Here is a 17,779-nt window from a genome sequence, read left to right on the forward strand (position 1 = left end):
GATATGCCCATTCAAAGTTTGCAATTTCAGTTGGTTGCTATAGCGCCCCCCTTTGGCCAATTGATGTAATATTGCTTCATTGGCATCCTCCCATGACCCTCTACCACTGTGCCAAATTTCACATGGATTGACCAAGTCAGTGAGGAGAAAAACGTGGAACAGACACACAGACAGAGTTTTCGTCATTATATAGTAAGGTAGTAGCAGAAGTGAAAGTATAAGTTGTGGCAGAAGCAATATTAGCAGTGTAGCAGTGGATGTACTAAACACAGCAGTAATAATTACAGTAATAGTAGCAGAGTGTAGATTTAGCAGTGGTGGTCATTAGTAACAGTAGCAGCTTCTGTAATTGTAGCAGAAACAACTGCAGTGGAAGAAGCAGCACATTTTTTGGCAGAGCTGCTCATAATAATAACAGTGACAGTAATCGTACTACTGTTGAGCCACAACACAAACACACTGGGTGTTGCTCTGGAATACAATCACACACGCAATTATCTTTTTTGAAACAACTTACTGTTCGACTTTTCCGTGGAGGTTTCGGGTTTTGAGTTGAAGGGGAAAAAATAATCTGGATAGTCTCCCTCTGGCGGGAGATTCTCTGGAGATAGAGGGGTGGAGGAGACTGTTGTAAATACAAAACACACACACATTTTTGGGAATTTATTCTGGTGAGTAACGATGAATAAGCACAAATTACAAAGTCTTTTGTTACAGGGTTAAAAGGACTTCTGCTAATCTAAGGTGATAGCACTACATACACTACATGCATGAGCCCTGATAGATGTATCAAGTGTTTTTTCCCCTAAGATCTATCGTTTCTGTTATTCAGTAGTTCTGATTAAAACACGCAGGGCTACAACTACCAATTGTTTCTGATTATTCTGCAGATAATTTTCTAGATTCGTTTTTGGTCTTTAAATCCTCAGAAAAAAGGTGAGTCCAAGGCGTCTTGAAATATTTCATTTTGTCTGACCAACAGTCCAAAACCCAAACATATTTCGTTGACTACACTATTAAGACAAGGAGCAGCTGCAGCCTTCCATATTTGAGAAGCTGGAACCACAATTGACTCTTCTCTAAGTCCCACCCCTGGACGCAGACTGGCCAATCATGATGTAGCAGCAGGCCGGCTCAGACCAGGGTCCATTGACTCTAATGCAGTCGTTCCAGATTTCCTTCATTTTCAGGCTGGTTTTGTGGATTTGGAGCTAAATGTTGTGCCTGGGGCACGTCGTGTATTAATGATACTCGTTACCTGGAGAGGTTGGAAAAAGATATACGTTTCTTCCCTGTTCCAAAACCAAAATCAAACCCTGAAAAGTGTAGGGTTAGCTAGCTAGCTACTGAAGATATAGCCTACTGAATGTTGTGCGCAGATGAACGTTGTTTGACGTCCCCTGGAGATCCCAAGATCCCAAACACCGTTCATCTGCACACACTGTGATGCCACACAGCTGGTTCAATATCAGCAAAGTTTCCCTTTATATTCATTGTCGTGTGTGGCGATCAGCAGTGATGTGGTGGTTCACTTTTACACTGTGATCTGTAGCCTATAGTTCGGCTTTAGCTTCTAACTATCTTTGTCTTTTTAACCTGTTGTTGCTGCTGAGTCAGTTTGACATCCTGGATATATCCTTCAAACACAGACTGTAGACCCCTCTGTCTGCTTCTCTCTGGAATCACTCTTTCATTCTTCCAGAAATATGATAATATTTCTTCAGGGAGTGCAGTTAGCTACAGTGTGGGCTCCATGCTTACTCCGACAGCTTGTCAGACCATCACAAAGGGGCGGGGCTTAGCAAAAGGTCAATTTTTTTTTTTTTTTTGCTTAAATAATTACTGAAATGATAAGAGATTAGTAAAATAATTTCCAGTTATTCCATTGACTAATCACTGCAGCTCTAGCAACATGGCTATTGTGTTGTCATATTTTTTATCCATAATAATGCCTCTATTGACTCATGTCTTGAGTTTCATTTCTTATTTTCCTCTCTGTGAAGCACTTTTTCTCAACGTCTGTTGCTTTTAAAAGTGCTCTAAAAATAGACTTAAAAATCAACATTTAGTGAATGTTCTTTCTGACCTTCCCAGGGCCTGACGAGATGCAGGGGACTCCATTCACTCCACTGGCTCTCAGAGTTCACCTCGTCACGGGCTCGGACCTGAACCTGGTGGAAGTGACCGGCCAGGGCGTCGAATATTACGACTGGACTCTCCTCAGAGTAAACCTGACGATGGAGACAGAGACAGGACAGGGATTTGTTTTCAGACCTATTGTGGGGTCTGAGTGACACGCCAAGCAAGAAGTTAGTGACAATACTTGGGTTATTTGTTTGTTACCGATCAGAGCAAGTAAATAAATGAACATATGTTAAGTTTAAACTGCTGGTATAATACAGGGAAACTACTGTTGTGCTGTCTTTAAAACAACCTGTATATACAGAGTATCGGTCTGATGAGATACAAGAGTTAAACTCAGAGTATGAACCCAAATGAAGTCTCCAGCCTTTTTTACTAACCTCTGACCAGTACACAGAGCCCTGTGGCCTGTATCTGATCTGAAAAATAAGAGGGAAAGCATCATGCAGCGGCCAGGAGGAGGGAAAGTTCCATGAGACGATCAGCCTCTTTGGATAGCCTTCGAGCTCCTTGACCAGCAGTGACTCTGGAGGGTCCGGTTTCACTGCAAAGAAAGACAGACAGAGAGAAAGACAGTGAGATTTGGCCACAAGTATTTCCTCTGTGGTTTGCACATGGTTTAAGATACAATAAAGAAAATTTGGAGAGAGATATCAAATATAAGAGGGAGGAATGTAACAAATCAAACCATTAACACTAAATTTCTCCACCTGTTTGCTTTTTAGTCTTTTGTATTGTTGCTGTTCTTTATCTGATGAATGATCTACCCCTGCAGCTCTGAGGAATATAAAGTGAATCAAACTTTTTTTTTTTTAAATGAATACGTGACCTCGCTATTACTCGAACTATCCATGAGTTCTCTGAATCCCATCCCACAGACTCTTATCTCTTTATTTATGTCCTGAGGCGCATTCACACCACTGTAACAAAAAGTATGCAGAGGTTGAGAAAAGTGCTGAGCAACATCCAGCGAGCACACCAGGTGCTGTGAAGACCGTCTCAAGGACGCTGTGAATGGCTCTGCTCTAGAGCGACAAGAACGTCATGCCCACAGAGAAGTGGCAAAACAAGATAATTGAGGTCGTTAGATGAAGACCAAGCGGGCACGGTCACAACTGCAGGCGGGAGAAAAATTATGTGCAGCCTTAGAAATCAAGACATTTTGTGTGAATGTCTCTGCATGTGCATGTTACATGGATGTATGGGTGTATCCTTCCAACAAAATAAAGTTTGCTTAATCTTTATAGCGGCATATTGAAGCTTCAATGTTTGTGCATTCTTGGATGTGCCTGGCAATGCAGTGTCAGCGTGGGTACTCCAGCTTCCTCCCACAGTCCAAAGACATGCAGGTTAACTGGTGACAAGTAAGGACACGAAGCCTATGGATTTCTATTGGTTTTTTAGACAAAAGAAGTAGACAATCAAGATGTTATTAAGCCATGACGCTTGTACCCCTGACAGTGCAGCATTTGAACACGCTTTTTAAGTGACTGTTATGTCACAAGTAGTAAAAAATAACAGAGGGGACAGATCCAGCAACATTGTCAGTGAATCACAATAGCAGTTTTGAATAGTGTTATGCTGCATTCCAGGCAAGTCTCTGAGCCCGTAAGTCACCACGTCAAGTCACGCCAAACTGTCAAACCAACATGGCTGACCGTGCGGGGTTTACGTTTGTTTACAATCACTTCTATCGCCAAAGGTGCCTGTTCCTTGCTCATGTGAGCAAAACGGAGGAGGAGAAATGGCGCATAAGGTCACAGATGTTATTATACTTTTTATTTTACGTTATCTGTGTGTTTGGAAATGTATTTAGTATTGATTTATTCTTGCACTGCTGTTAGAGCGACTGCCAATAATGCGTTAACGTTAGCAGATTTAATGTTCACGTTAGAGCACCGTGTATCACCTGCGTCAGCACCACATCCATGGGGCTGCCATTGTTGTTTAGAGGGCTGTGTGACGTCAGAGAGCGTAACTGGGAGTAGTTCACGGGTGGTAAGTTACAGGTTTGACTGCCGTTCCAGTGCACTTTCACGGGTAGAAGGTTGTAAAAACACGGGTTACGGGTTGCCTGGAACGCGCCATTGGTGCCACACATTACTATTGCACAATTCAACTGGGCCTATAAAAAGGTTATGAATACATTTTTAACTGACTGTATCAGTATGTTGTCTGCACAGGTTTCCTATTAAAGAGGCAAACTCTAGCTAAAAAAATGTACTTTAATTCAACTGAATTTAAAAAACCTTTGTGGGGAATCTGTCACCATTTGTGTGTAGGAATTCTAAGTGTGTGACACATGAAAAGTCCTGATTGGCAGCCAGTGTGAGGGATGATGACATTTAAAAGGAGAAAGCCGTGAGTCGCTTTATTGTCCAGAGCAAATTATAACAAAGCACCAGCAAAGACGACCTACCACCGAAAGAAAGGAGAAAAAAACAACTACCTGACGTTCTTATTTTTATTGTCTTATGTCGTGATAAGAGTATTTTAGAAGCTATTGTGCACAGATATAAATACAGGTGTGCTCTGAGAATATGGCCTGCCCTTTGGAGTAATGGAAGAAGAAAATAATTGTAAAATTCACAACCTTCTGAGGAAAAACAAAGTCACTTAAGTGCTTCACAGACACACAATCATCATACAAATTTGTCACTAAAATATGAAAATATTTTAATCACTACATTCCTGTGTGCGTGCATGTGTGGGTGTGTTTTATGTGATCTTACAAAGCTCATGTAATTTAAACCGGACAGATGTTGTCTCCGACCCAAGGGCGTTGGTCTCTGTGACTCTCAGGGTATGGATGGTCTGCCAGAAGGCAGGGTGATCTACATCACAGTGCTTGCGGACGACATCCACGACACACGGCCTCCACTCCTGTCCAGTCCCCCTTGAAAACAAAACAGAAATTGTCAAGTGCTGCAGTCTGCTGGGTAAAAGGCAACTAAAGTGTGTGCTGGAAATTGCAGAAATGTAATCACTGAGGGGTCATCACAGCTGAACGCTGGAGCCAAAGCTCGACTTTTCTCAGTTGACACTTTAAAAAAAAGAGCTTGAGAAACACTGCTGTAATGTGTTGTGGTAAAAGTTTCCACTGCGTGCCATATGGCAAAGTGAAGAGAGGAAACAAAGAAGGATAGTCAGGGTTCACATTGGGATACGACTCACACTATACGTATTTCATTCAAAATGCAACTCTGTGCCACATGCACTATAATTAGTTTCTTCATTGCTCAGTCTGAATATGGCCTTTGGCGCTGCTGTTTCACTTGCAGTAACTCACTCTTACCTGAGGGAGGCATTGTACGTGGCTGGCAGGAAGGTCTTCACTGCTTCCACCCAGGAGCAGCGAACATGCGTGTGATTCGGCACTTGACAGGAAATGCTCAGCAGCCCAGGGGGGTCTGGGAAACGGGAGTCACACAGTTTATTTTCAGAACAGAAAGGGAGTTCTTTTTTTCTTTTTTTTAAGGGGCCCTGTCAAGTGACATTAGAAAATGTTTCTATGCCTTATCCCTGAGGTCTAAAATCAACAGCTCAGTGCTCTGGTGTCCCTCTCATGAACTAAAATATTTCAGGAGCGGCCTGGCCAGTACCATGGAAAACTCTCTACCCCTCAAAAGGAAATCCACTTAGGGAGCCACTTCCTGTTTGAGACAGTTACAGGAAGTGGAGGGCTTTGTCTTTGTGACGGCCGATAAGACCCATTTCCTCTGAGGACCAGTAGTGCTGTTCTGATCATCTCTGTTGTCATAAGATATCTTGGTACAGCCAGAGGGCCGGCATATGTGAAATGTTTAGAGAAGAAAGTCGTTCATGAAAAAAGGCGGAGAAAGAGAAACAGAAATAGAGAAAAATACACTGAGGCAAGCTCAAAAAGAGATGAGAATGTCTGAGTAGGAAGAACAGAAAATTATTTTATGCTGAATAATCCAAAGACTGAGCTGTAGTGCGAGGGACTGGGAGATGCTGTCTAAAACACAGGGGACACAGGCGTGTTCCTGCTGAGAAGAGTAATCTTTTAAAGCTGCAGTCCCACGGCGAGAAACTAAAAGTATGGCAGAGCTGTTAAAGTGTAATAACTTCTAAATTAGGCGCTGTGAGCCCGGACAAGTCACAACACAACAACACTTACGGCCCAGCCTGAGTTTGACGGAGTGGAGGAGGAGCCCCCGGTTGTCATAGCAGCTGTAGTTGCCCTGCGCTGAGTGGTTGGCGCGCAGCAGGACTAAGGTTCCATCTGATGTTAGTTTGTGCCATGGTAACGCCGAGCTGCGGTTGAGATGCCACACCACAGGTGTCCTGGTCAGGAACACATTAGAGTTTAGTTATTATGCTGGTGATGACTTCACACACTAACCTGTGAGCACTTAAGCAACAACTAAAATCTTTAAGGATGATATCAAAGGTAGCAAATACCCAAATCTGCATTTTAAAACTATATTTTTCTCACTGTCAACAAATCCAATAAAGAGAGCACAACCAACAGTGCCTTAGTCCATCTTGCAATGCTACGTTTTGGACAAAAATAAAGTTCTAGGACACATGAAAAAGATGTAGCAGGCAACACCTGTTAGTGAGACAAATTCATCGTTGGGTTTAGCATTTCACGATATTGGATTTTTTCCCAGTATCCAATATGCCAATATGTAACAACTTATCTGGCCAACCAACACCAATATCGATATATCCACCTTTTTCCCCACCTAATTTTAGTGATCATCAAGTCTCTTCTGAGGAATTAACATCATATTATACATGCATCCTCTTATCGTGAAGGCCTGCCAGCAGATGGAGACATGAAATATAATGCTTCACAATGTATGTAAAATTCATTCATTACGCAAAATAAGAAAAAGCATGTTGGCTGATTCTAACACTTCATTTTAAAGCCGATATCAGTCGGTACAAAGACGCACCGATATCATCAGCATGTTGGCTGATTCCCATAGTTCATTTCAAAGCAAATATTGGTTGATTCCGATGATGTGCTGATATTGTCAGCATCCGTAGTTGGGTTCGCCTTTAATAGGATTTACTGACAATACACTTCAATGTTATGTTTAAAGTCTTTTTTCTGTTAGTAGTTGTTGGACTTTTCTTCTTTTAGAAAAGATGGTTCAGCTGGCACACATTGCCTCAGTCTCAAGTCAGATAACTTATGTTTTTGTGCCTGCTTTAGGGGCCGATAACACCTAAAGGTGGCGCGGACGCTTCAAAGACGCTTGAAATGCCTGACACGCCCTTTCAATGATTGCTCCTTAAGAGGAGCGCCTGTAAAGCGGGGTGCGTGCGCAACCGGGGGATCAAAACATTGAAAATGGACCCAAGACGGAGGAGGGCACTTGCCGTTGCTCTGCTGGTGGTGCTACTGGCTCCTGACGCCCAAAAGTTGAGATTATTTCAACTTTCAGCATCTACAAACGTGCGTCTAAAAACCGCTTGAAAAGACTCTTGAAAACCAGTCAGACGCGCCATATCATAGGGAATCGATTGTTTTACTGGCGTCTCGTTTCTAGCGCTCCTTGTAGGTGTGATCGCCCCCTTAGTTATCTAGCATAGCCAGACGTATCTTGTGTTGGGCTAGCATTAGACAAAAGCCTGGCTGAGCCCATCATTATTCCACATTTATGGAAAAAAACACTGTAGATTGTTTGTGTTTCTTTAAACCAATCACAATCGTCTTGGGCGGAGCTAAGCCCAACAACAATGCTGTTGTGAAAATAGTGTTGGGAGGGAACCCTGGCATTAAAATGGCAAAAGAAAATGCCACATAAGACATTAAAAGACGTGTTAGCGTGCAGGTTGCTAGTTGGGAGGTTGCACACAGCGCTAAAATGAAAATGGAGATAGGTCTGGCTATACGAAACTAGAGCCACGTAGCAAAGGTGATTTTGAAATAGGTGGCCAATGACGAGCCTGTACCCCCAGTCTACATTCTTTGAACCTACTGCTTTACTGCTTTAGCAATGTAGACACTGTTAGACCAGTTGTTTCATGAAAATCGGTGGTGTAGCAGTGATTGACAAGGGGGTTGTCCTACTAAGTAGATGGGTAGGTTACTGAGGAGGAAGTGGGTATACTGTCCTATATATCCCAATGGCTTTTGGCTAATAGGTGGGTATACTCCACTATACGACACCACTGACGATAATGTGTTGACTGTCAGACCACCATTACCACTTAAACTGTTTTATTTTGTCAGAATTTTATACATTTCCCAACAATTCTTGAAGGCACATAAACATGCATATGTCTTCTAGTGAAAGCTGGGGAAAAAAAACATGCGTAACGATATCACTGCAACCTTTATGATTTGATTCATGACATGATGAATTTGTTCCTGTCTTCTCTTCTCTACTCTTAAATGTCATATATGTAGCCGCTATAGTGATGTTTTGGATCAGTAAAGCAGATCTCTTCGTCATCCAGAGACAAAGAAACACAACACAAGCAATCGTTTTTCTTTCCTTACCTGATTTGTGATTTCCCGCATGCCAGTGTCACATTCGACTCCAAGCGCCCAAACTGCACGCCTGACACTGCAAACACAGACATCGCATAAAACATTAAAGCACATTGTCGTATGGCTTACAGTATGTGCACACTGCACAATCTGACATACCGCGTGTCCGCATTGTCTGTGTCAAAGTGATTTAAGGGCCACCATTTACAGTCGAGTCAACAGTATCACAATAACATGACCATACAAGGTTCGGGATCCTGCAGATTCGAGGCTGCGGAGACTTTGGCACACAGTATAAAGCTGCTCCAGTGTGTTTTATTTTTCTGAAAGTTTATTATTATCACATTAAAATATTATTACTCTGTATCAGCAAATCCTCTTAAAGATCTCCTCAATAACAGACAGAGAAGACATTATCATTATAAAAATGAGTCTTTGTAATGCAAGAGCTTACTAGTGCGGCTGATCCACCTGCGGATAAATCAATTTGGACAACTTTGAGCCGCTTCCTGCTCATTGTCTTAATTTGGCTGTATGTCAGATTTTTTCAACGACTTCCCAGAAGATTCAACATTGCCCTCTGCTCCCAGCCTTTACCGTAGAAAGACCCAAACTAAACAAGTGACTACGAGCATGCTATTGATTTTGGAAGAGAGGTCTGAACAAGATACACTGACATGATGTGCCTTGTTCTGTTCGCCGTGTTCCAAAATATCAATATTCAGCCTGACATGGGACACATTTTACTACCTCGTACGGAGCTTTGCCACATGGGTTTTCAGAAAGACCAGGCTTGTTTTGTACAAAGCATGCATTCGTCCTTTTTACTTAATCAGGGTGTTCACACTTATCAGACACTTAAATTTACTCCGTTTTAAGATAATTTTCAACCAAATTTAAGACTGATTTTTGGACAGACTGTCATTTTCTTATTCAAGCATTGCAGGTAAATATTAAGTTAAGCAGAATGTGTGTGGTCCTGTGCAGAGGTAGGTTTTATGTAGGAATGTGGTTAAAGTAAGTTAGATTAATCTACAATTTGCCAACAGGTCTGTGCACGTATAAAGTGAAAAGACGGTGGTAGGTTGACGGATTTGTAACATCAGAAATGTGAACTTTGACACAAAAGAGCCTGACTCATTTTGTCAGAAATAAATTAAAAGATGAGTGAGTTTTTTAGATAAAATGCCTGTGGCAATTAAGACTTCATAGATTCAAATTTAAGACAATTTAATAACTTTGAAGTCTACTATTTCTAAAATTTACTTTAAGACAATTTAAGACTTTCGAAGACCTGCAGACATCCTGTTAATTCTGTCCGACATCACCTCTAGTGGTATCTAGCCATGCAAATAGCTTCAGTTTTATCTGCTGTGGTTTCACGATAGCCATCTCTGAGATTTCTGTCTCCACCCTTATGCATGGGGGCGAATGGAATTTTCTTTATGGCGGTCATATCATTTAAGAAAGACAATTGGAAAACTTAACATGAACAAAGTTATTATTTACTATTTCGTTTATGTTTTTACAACTATTGAAGCAGCCCAAACAAAACTCCATGCACCTCCATCTAACTGGGACGGCAGCACAAGTTTCAGACGTGGTATCTCTGAACCTGGGCACACACAATCAAAGCTACTGACCATTTAAAGGGTAAGTTCAGTATTTTTCAACCTGGACTGTATTTTCCCATGTTTTTGTGTCTGAGTGACTAATGGGAATCAATTTTTTTTTTAATTGATCGCACTACTAAGCGAGATGCTGTCGTCGGCAGTAGAGAAAAAGGCAGCAATGTAACCACTTGGGGCGAGTTTGCACTGTTAACGTCCACCAGAAATGCTCGTTTTTGCCGCTGACATGTTCAGATTCCTTTTAAGGTCCGAACATACTCGGGCGTACTATAAGCGGAGCGGACTCCACAAGGAATGTCCGCAGTCATTCGGGCTTTCATAGTCGAGAGCACTTCCGCGTTGTAAAAATGTCAGTGAAAAATCCCAGCGATGTGAAAAATACATGCCGAGCAGTCACTGGTGCGCGGAGCAGAGTCCGCGGGGTCGTAAAATCTGAGCTTTGCGCGCACAGGGCTTGCGGACGTCCGCTTTGAGTCCGCACGGACCTCCGTGGAGTCCGTTCCGCGTACGTTCCGCCCGAGTATGTTCGGGCCTTTAAGTGTCTGACAACTTACAGAAATTATTCCTATAGACCCTAAAGGGACATTGTGTAACATTTTCAGTTGTTTACTGGCAAAAATCAATGCCTGCATTCATAAATGTCATCACTGGTGTATCATTACCTCCACCAATAATCTGACTTATTCTCGTAAGAGGAGAATTTCGGATTTGTTTGTACATCATGCCAGTAAGTCGTCTGGGGGGTTCCATAACGCTTCGCCATCTTGAGAATACATCCGCCAGCAAGGGACATACAGCCCTGCCATCAGTGTTTTTGTTGAGAGCCAGACCAGCACTGCGAGACTGAGAAGACGAAGGAGAGGAGCAAGAGGCGCTTCACTACTAACCCGGCATAACAAAGTCCCAGTCTTTGAGCATAATGCTGGGTCATGCATATGCAGCATCACGGGAGACGGAATCCTCGTTGCCAAGAAAGCACAAAAGGTAATCAAAAAGGCAACGTGACCAGCGAATTCAAAAAACGAGGTCAACATCGGGGTAGCCTTTCCCGGGTGGAAAGGAGGAGAAAGGTAATGCAATCACAGGCCAGCGCCACGCCGCGAGGAGAGGGATGAGGTGTGTGAGTTTGAGCCACTTGTCAGTTGTCAAAAGACACGGCGTGATTGGTTTGTTTCGATTTACATCTGCCCCAACAGTCCTACGTTGTAAACACAGCCAGCATGGTGAGGAGGGGGTTTGTCAACTCGCATCACCTGTGTCTGTGTAGGAGCCTGAATGAATACTCCATGAAGTATCAGATGACATGGTTTCATCAATGTCATCATAGCTTTTTGGTACACAGCAGCTACCGTAGTTGCAATATGCATTTGAAACAGTGAGGCGCTAGAGTGCGCTATCTGTTTGAACGCAATATATGATTTCAACGTTAGATGGGAGAAATTCCTACACACTGTGGCTTTAAGATCTTAATTGTTAAACCAGAAACAGCCCCAACATTGCTATCACCAAACCCACCAGACTCCATTCAAATAAACAGTGATTAAATCATTTGAAAACACACTTCGTTCAATCAAAAGAAACAAATAAAACTTGCAAAAAAAACTTCTAAGCTCATCTTTCGACTGTTCCAACAACCACCAACTCTAGTTGGATTAAAATAAACACTCAGTTCACCCAGTTGGATGTGAAAATGTGCTGGCTCTATATACACTTAAATTAATGTTTATTTAAATGAAGTCTGGTGGAACTGGCAACGGCGATTTTAGGGCTGTTTCTGGTTAAACAGAAAGGATCTTAGTCTTTAAGGAAAAGGTCAATATCTGTTGGGATCCTTTCCTTAAAGTGTCAGACACTTGGAATAATAATCTGAGCATGTCAGTGGGGAAAACAAACACTTTTAGTCGAGGTAAATTAACAGTGCAAACATGCCCAGAGTGGTTACATTGCAGCCTTCCATCAGTCACACAGACACAAAAACATGGGGAAAAACAGCCAGGTTGAAAATACCAAACGTATCCTTTAATGTGCGGGATGTAGCCGAGATTGTTCAGTGACATAATGTCATGGTTTATCACCCACAACATAAGTATCATAGGTATCAATTAATGTGTCTACGAATGTAAGACAAAGCTGACAAGCCAAGTACGGTCAGTTTGGTGTGATGAGGGCTTTATTGAACACAACAACAAGATAGAAGTTGCTAAACTGCTTCTTGTCATCATGCAAAATTGAGAGGTAGTGCGGATTTGAAGCAATACTAAGTGCAGTGTATACCTGAGCAAATATTTGTGGTAACTGTAGTAATTTGCCAAGTTGATACTCTATCTGCAGTGTGCGAGTTTGCATGTGTGCATGTTTAGCTTGGCTCCATTATATGAAAGCTGGCATTTACAGTAGATCTGGAGTGGAAAAACATCACTTTGACTGCCAGGCTGCCACGCACACACCTTCATTAATTCTCAACCTCAAATCACTCAGGCATGCACACTCCCCGCTGGCCTCTCCTCCCACTGTAACAAACAATCTGTCCCAAGTTTGGGGTTTGTTTTTCTTCTTCATGCTTTATACAAACCTCTCTTTATGTCACAAGTTTGAAGTGGTGTCAGGAAAGATAACTTAAAACACTAAGCTGGTATTTCAAAGTGTGATTTTGTTGTTTACATCAGTGAGGCTCAAGGGGACCAGGCAGGTGAAGAAGGGGAAACTTTTCAGGGATGTTATTATTTAATTTGCAGTATTGGTATATTTATGTTAGTTTTCCCCGCTGCAGTAACCTCATGTGCCCTTTGGGGACCAACTAAGTTAATCCTTAATTAAATTTTACACATGCACAAGTTGGAGATTTCACTGAGGGCCTTTCAATACTTGGTTTTCACCCACACCTAAAGCTCGCCTTTCTGGCCTTTCTGTTGTTGTTTTAGTGGCTGTGCAAAATGAAACAGCTGGGGAAAAGAGCAGCTAAGTGCTCCACGGTGATTTTGTGGTTGCAGTTATGTGTTTAAGTGGAGGAGACGAATATGCGCGGAGAGGAGGACAATGAAACCTACTGAGACTTTTTAATAAGCGAATGGAAGCGTGTTTCTTCTGCTGCGGTGTGTACGGGGAAATTTATCAGACACAACACGAGACATGGTTAATAAATCTGAGCTACCAAGACAGACACTACACCTGTAGATGTCGTGATTATTTTTTTTATGAAAAGGAAATTCTTTTTGTTTCATATCATCATAGATCTGTCCACTATTGTTATCGAACATTCATGGCTGAGATCAGAGAACAGGGCAGAGAATAGGAGCCGACAGACCATCACACACTCCAGCTGAGCCTGATTATTTGAACTACTTATCAGGAGGTGAAACCAAAAGTGAGCACACCAGACATTTCCGTTATAATCCCTTTGAGTGAACACACCAGACAATCTGGCTATAATCCCTCATTGTAGGGCTGAACAATTTGAGGAAAAGAATCTGGAATTTTTCTGACCAATATGTCATTACAATTTTATTCATTCATGTTCCATAACCGCTTATTCTGTTGGTGGTAGCGGAGGAGGCTGGAGCCTATCCCAACTGACATTGGCCGAGAGGCAGGGTTCACCCTGGACAGGTCACCAGACTATCACAGGGCTGACACATAGAGACAGACAACCATTCCCACTCACATTCACACCTACGGACAATTTAAGCCTAGTTCACATTACATGGTTTTCACCGCAATTTTGACGTCGCAGAGGATCTTGAGAGCCACCTTGGGTCGGAGGTGAGTCAGCACATAGTCTGCCACTTAAGTTGTACCGATACCGATACCAGTATCGGAAAGGCCTCCGATACTACCTAAAATGCGGTATCGGCTATCGGCGAGTACAGGCTATGACCAATCCGATACCACGTAATGCCTCACGCCATTACACATATGCACACTACAGGCAAATGAAATGGAAACGGAGCGGAGTTTAAAAAGCATTCTACTGTANGGCATGCTAGAAAACTGGAGAAGTGTGACATGACTGACAAAGAGCATCAGCCAATGAGAGGTGGGATACGTCCCACGTCAGCACACAGGAGGACGAAAGAAATGTGAGGAGGACAAGCCGCGGGGTTGCCAGGTCCGCTTATTAGCCGCGACTTTGGGCTTGTTTCCTTCCTCTATATATATCCGTCTAATAAGTTCTTTAAACGCATGATAGTCGCTTCTTTTGGGCTTGTTTCCATAGCCCTGGTTGCTTGTTTCTCTCCCAAGATGACAAGCCGGCAAGCAACAACAATGGCGGCGTCCACAGGATCACGGGGAGCGCGTTGTGTTTGGACCCAGGCCCTGGAGGCAGATCTGATTCAACACTGGGAAGAATATCCGTACCTTTACAACGTGTCGTCTCCAAGTTAAAAAACGTAGTTTGGTGACGTCACCGCGTTATCTGGGGCTCTGTCGGCGAGGGCTCAGTGGAGAAAACAGTCGTGACACAAGTCTGTAATATTAAAATATACATGAGGAGATGATCACCTAGATCATTAAATGTTCAAAGAGACACACCTCACTCCTCTCGTGTTAACCAGAAAAAAAGCTTAGAATTTTAGTGTTTTAAATTTGCCAAATCACAAAATCATCTGAAGTTTACCAGCAACTAGGACAAGGTATCAGTGCTTGATACCTTTAAGGTATTGGCTGAAATAACACAGTACCAAAAGGAATTGAAACTTCTGCCATGAAATGTTACGATACACTGGATCCATACAAATGACTTTCGACTTCTTTGACTGAATTCAATGTGGGATTGGCCGACTACTGCAGCAGCTACAACCCAAACAAGCTGTTGGCGGTGTTTTTCACAGAGTTGTTTGTAAGGTGGGGCCATTTTACACAACTGATCGCTTGCATTCACAGGATGGGTATCGAATGAAGTGGAAAAAAAGGTCTCACATGAAGTACTATATAGGTACCAGCACTGGTACTGGTATCGTATTTTTTTAAACGATACCCAACCCTGACAGTTGTCACTATCAGGGTTGGGTTCCAAAACCCAGTGCCAATATGGCATCAGTTCCCACATGACCGGTTACAACCAGACTGAATCATGACACAGATTTTATTGCCTCATTTTGGTGCCAGAGTGTGACTCCCAAACAGGAGACAGTTACAGAACATGAGTGAATGAACTGTCGTTGGTTTAGGCAGTTTTGGAAATCAGCAGCAGCCACCAACCAAATGCTGGTAAAATATGCTAGTGGCTGCTAGATTAGCTTCACTCACCTGCCAACAAATGAAGGGTTATCTAGATTTTGGATTCCACCAACCCCAGGTGGCAGGTGGACTGCATTTGTATTAATTCATATTTTTATATTTAGGTATACTTTTAACTGTTAAGAGGTCATATATTGTTCAGGTTCACGTTCAAATTTGCCTTTGGAATAAAATAAAACCAAAAAGCCAGTCTTTCACATCGTTGACTGTCGTATCTTTGTATGAGTTCAGCCACCGTTTAAAAATACCGTTTTAAAAACATCAGTTTAGCATCTGTGATGGAAAAAACCCAAACGATAACTAACTCTAGTCATAACAGCTGGCGAAATCAACAGTTGTCGGCAAAATTTCATTTTCTGTACTTTGTTAAGAAGACACTATTAAGTGTATGATTCACAGCTGACCAGCAAATCAAATTGTGGCTTTTGCGTTCTGCACTTTCAAATTGCAATTTGATATAAAAAGATAAATCGCTCTGACCCAACTTACTCCAGAGAAAAACTGTGTCCACACAACTTGGCAGCTACAGTGGGTCAAAGCATCCCTTAATTAAATTTACTTTAGATCATATTAAACTCTTCCTGTGTCTCTTTTCTTATGTCTCCATCTGTGTCAATCTTTCCCTCTATCTTAATCTTTTTATTCAATGACTCTCGCGCCAGTTTTAACCAGATTTTCTTTTTCCCTTTAACCACCAAAAATACATATACGCACATGCTCGGCTCCCTCTGCTCCTGCGTGTGTGTGAGTGTTACCTGGGGCCTTGGTGCATTGCAAAGAGTTGGCTGGTCTGAATGTGTGTATTCATGTTTTATTGGCAGTGAAGTACATTATTCCCCAAACCCGCAGCGTTCCACTCATATCTGATTCTGCCTCTGGCAGGAGGGCCCAGACATGTGCACATGCATACACACACGAATACGCATAAAACCACACACACAGACACACACACAGACTAATTCGCACAGGAAAGCTGCTAGTTTCTCCTGACATTGAAATCAGATGGCAGGGTGGACACAGAAATTGCAAGCTGGATGAAACTCAGTACTTTCCAAACAATAAAAAAAAAAAGCACGATGGGGCTGCCGTAGGGTAAAATTAATGGGAAGGGAAAACTTTGACAGTTTCACCTGAAGGGCCAAGGGCAAGTGTTCTTATTGTTGGAGGGATTAATTTGGCTGATTTGAGAGAGAGATACAGTAATGGAGAGAGGAAGAAAGAGACCGAAACAAAGAGGGGAGAACAGTCTTTCAAAGGAGAAAAAAAAAAGAAAGAGGAGCCAATTTCTTAATGCCAAACAGATCCCTGCAGTGCTGCGTGAGGCAAAAAAAAAAGCTTCGACAATAGATTTCTTGTTTGCAGAGATCCAAAAAAACATGACTCCAACTCAAATATAAAAAATCTAAAGATGCGGATCCAAAATTGGATAAAGGGAGAAGCATGAAAATCTCTGATCAAGATTCTGCTTGGAAAAATGCGTCAGTGTTTTAAAGTCAACTGCACTGCGTCCAGTTTTTATTCTTCATTTTGGATTACTTTCTTCCTTCCTTTCTTCTGCAGTAGCCTCAGATCCAACAAGTACTTTGAGTCAAGATAAGTCAAGAGTGCCCAAAATAGTTCACAAAAGAATCCATGCCTGATCCTTAACAGAGAGTGTGTTTGTATGTGTGCTGCTACGTGCGTGTGTTTTAAATATGTCCTTGAGAAAAGGTCTTTCTGCTTAGTGTGCATGCGTACATGTGCATGTGTTACCTTCATCAGTCCGAATCTGAGCCCGGCTGGGACGCAGCGACCAAGATAAAAACCAGATGACTGTCAGACACACAGGACTGGACAAAAGGCCTGGCATCTAGACAGACACAGAGAGAAAGAGTTGGGAGAGGAGGAGGTATGATGATTAGGAGTTATTTTAAAGCCTAAAAGGTTTGGCAGTGAGCATTAACAACATCAGCAGCATTATCATCATCATCATTTGGAGTCCATTTTGTTCTAGTACATTGGTATCGAAAGAAAAAAATGTTTGGGAACAAAGCATGACTTTATTTCTTTTGGTCAATTTCCTCACATACAAATGTTAAAATAGTTTGGCAACAACATGTTGCAGGTAATCACTCACAAATCCAGCTGTCTGCCTGAAAATTATATGTCTCATAAAGCCCAAAAATGCAAAGACAATGGTCAAGACAACTGGTAGCCTTTATCTCTCACCCATGGAATTGTTGGTGCGAGTCTTTCTCAAAATTAAAAACACATTTCCCATAAAAGAAACTGAGGGAAACTATGTTGGATGTGATTT

The 17,779-nt window shown here is 42.2% G+C and overlaps 1 protein-coding gene across 2 annotated transcripts in view; it reads right to left on the reverse strand.

The window, feature by feature from the left end:
• il11ra (interleukin 11 receptor, alpha) overlaps nucleotides 1-17,779 on the reverse strand; it is a 79,440-nt gene that overhangs the window by 9,559 nt on the left and 52,102 nt on the right. The window contains exons 2-9 of one of the 2 annotated variants that reach the window (XM_050052465.1): nucleotides 17,236-17,332; nucleotides 8,624-8,690; nucleotides 6,284-6,450; nucleotides 5,438-5,552; nucleotides 4,875-5,038; nucleotides 2,523-2,686; nucleotides 2,087-2,231; nucleotides 518-601 (exon numbers count right to left, since the gene is read on the reverse strand). In XM_050052465.1, coding sequence (XP_049908422.1) covers nucleotides 518-601; nucleotides 2,087-2,231; nucleotides 2,523-2,686; nucleotides 4,875-5,038; nucleotides 5,438-5,552; nucleotides 6,284-6,450; nucleotides 8,624-8,690; nucleotides 17,236-17,332 — 1,003 coding nt within the window. Of the gene's footprint in view, nucleotides 1-517; nucleotides 626-2,086; nucleotides 2,232-2,522; nucleotides 2,687-4,874; nucleotides 5,039-5,437; nucleotides 5,553-6,283; nucleotides 6,451-8,623; nucleotides 8,691-17,235; nucleotides 17,333-17,779 lie in introns of both variants that reach the window. The other variant, XM_050052464.1, reaches the window with a different exon arrangement.

Source organism: Epinephelus moara, chromosome 9 (genome assembly GCF_006386435.1).
Source record: "Epinephelus moara isolate mb chromosome 9, YSFRI_EMoa_1.0, whole genome shotgun sequence".
In the NCBI taxonomy this organism is placed as follows: Eukaryota; Metazoa; Chordata; class Actinopteri; order Perciformes; family Serranidae; genus Epinephelus; species Epinephelus moara.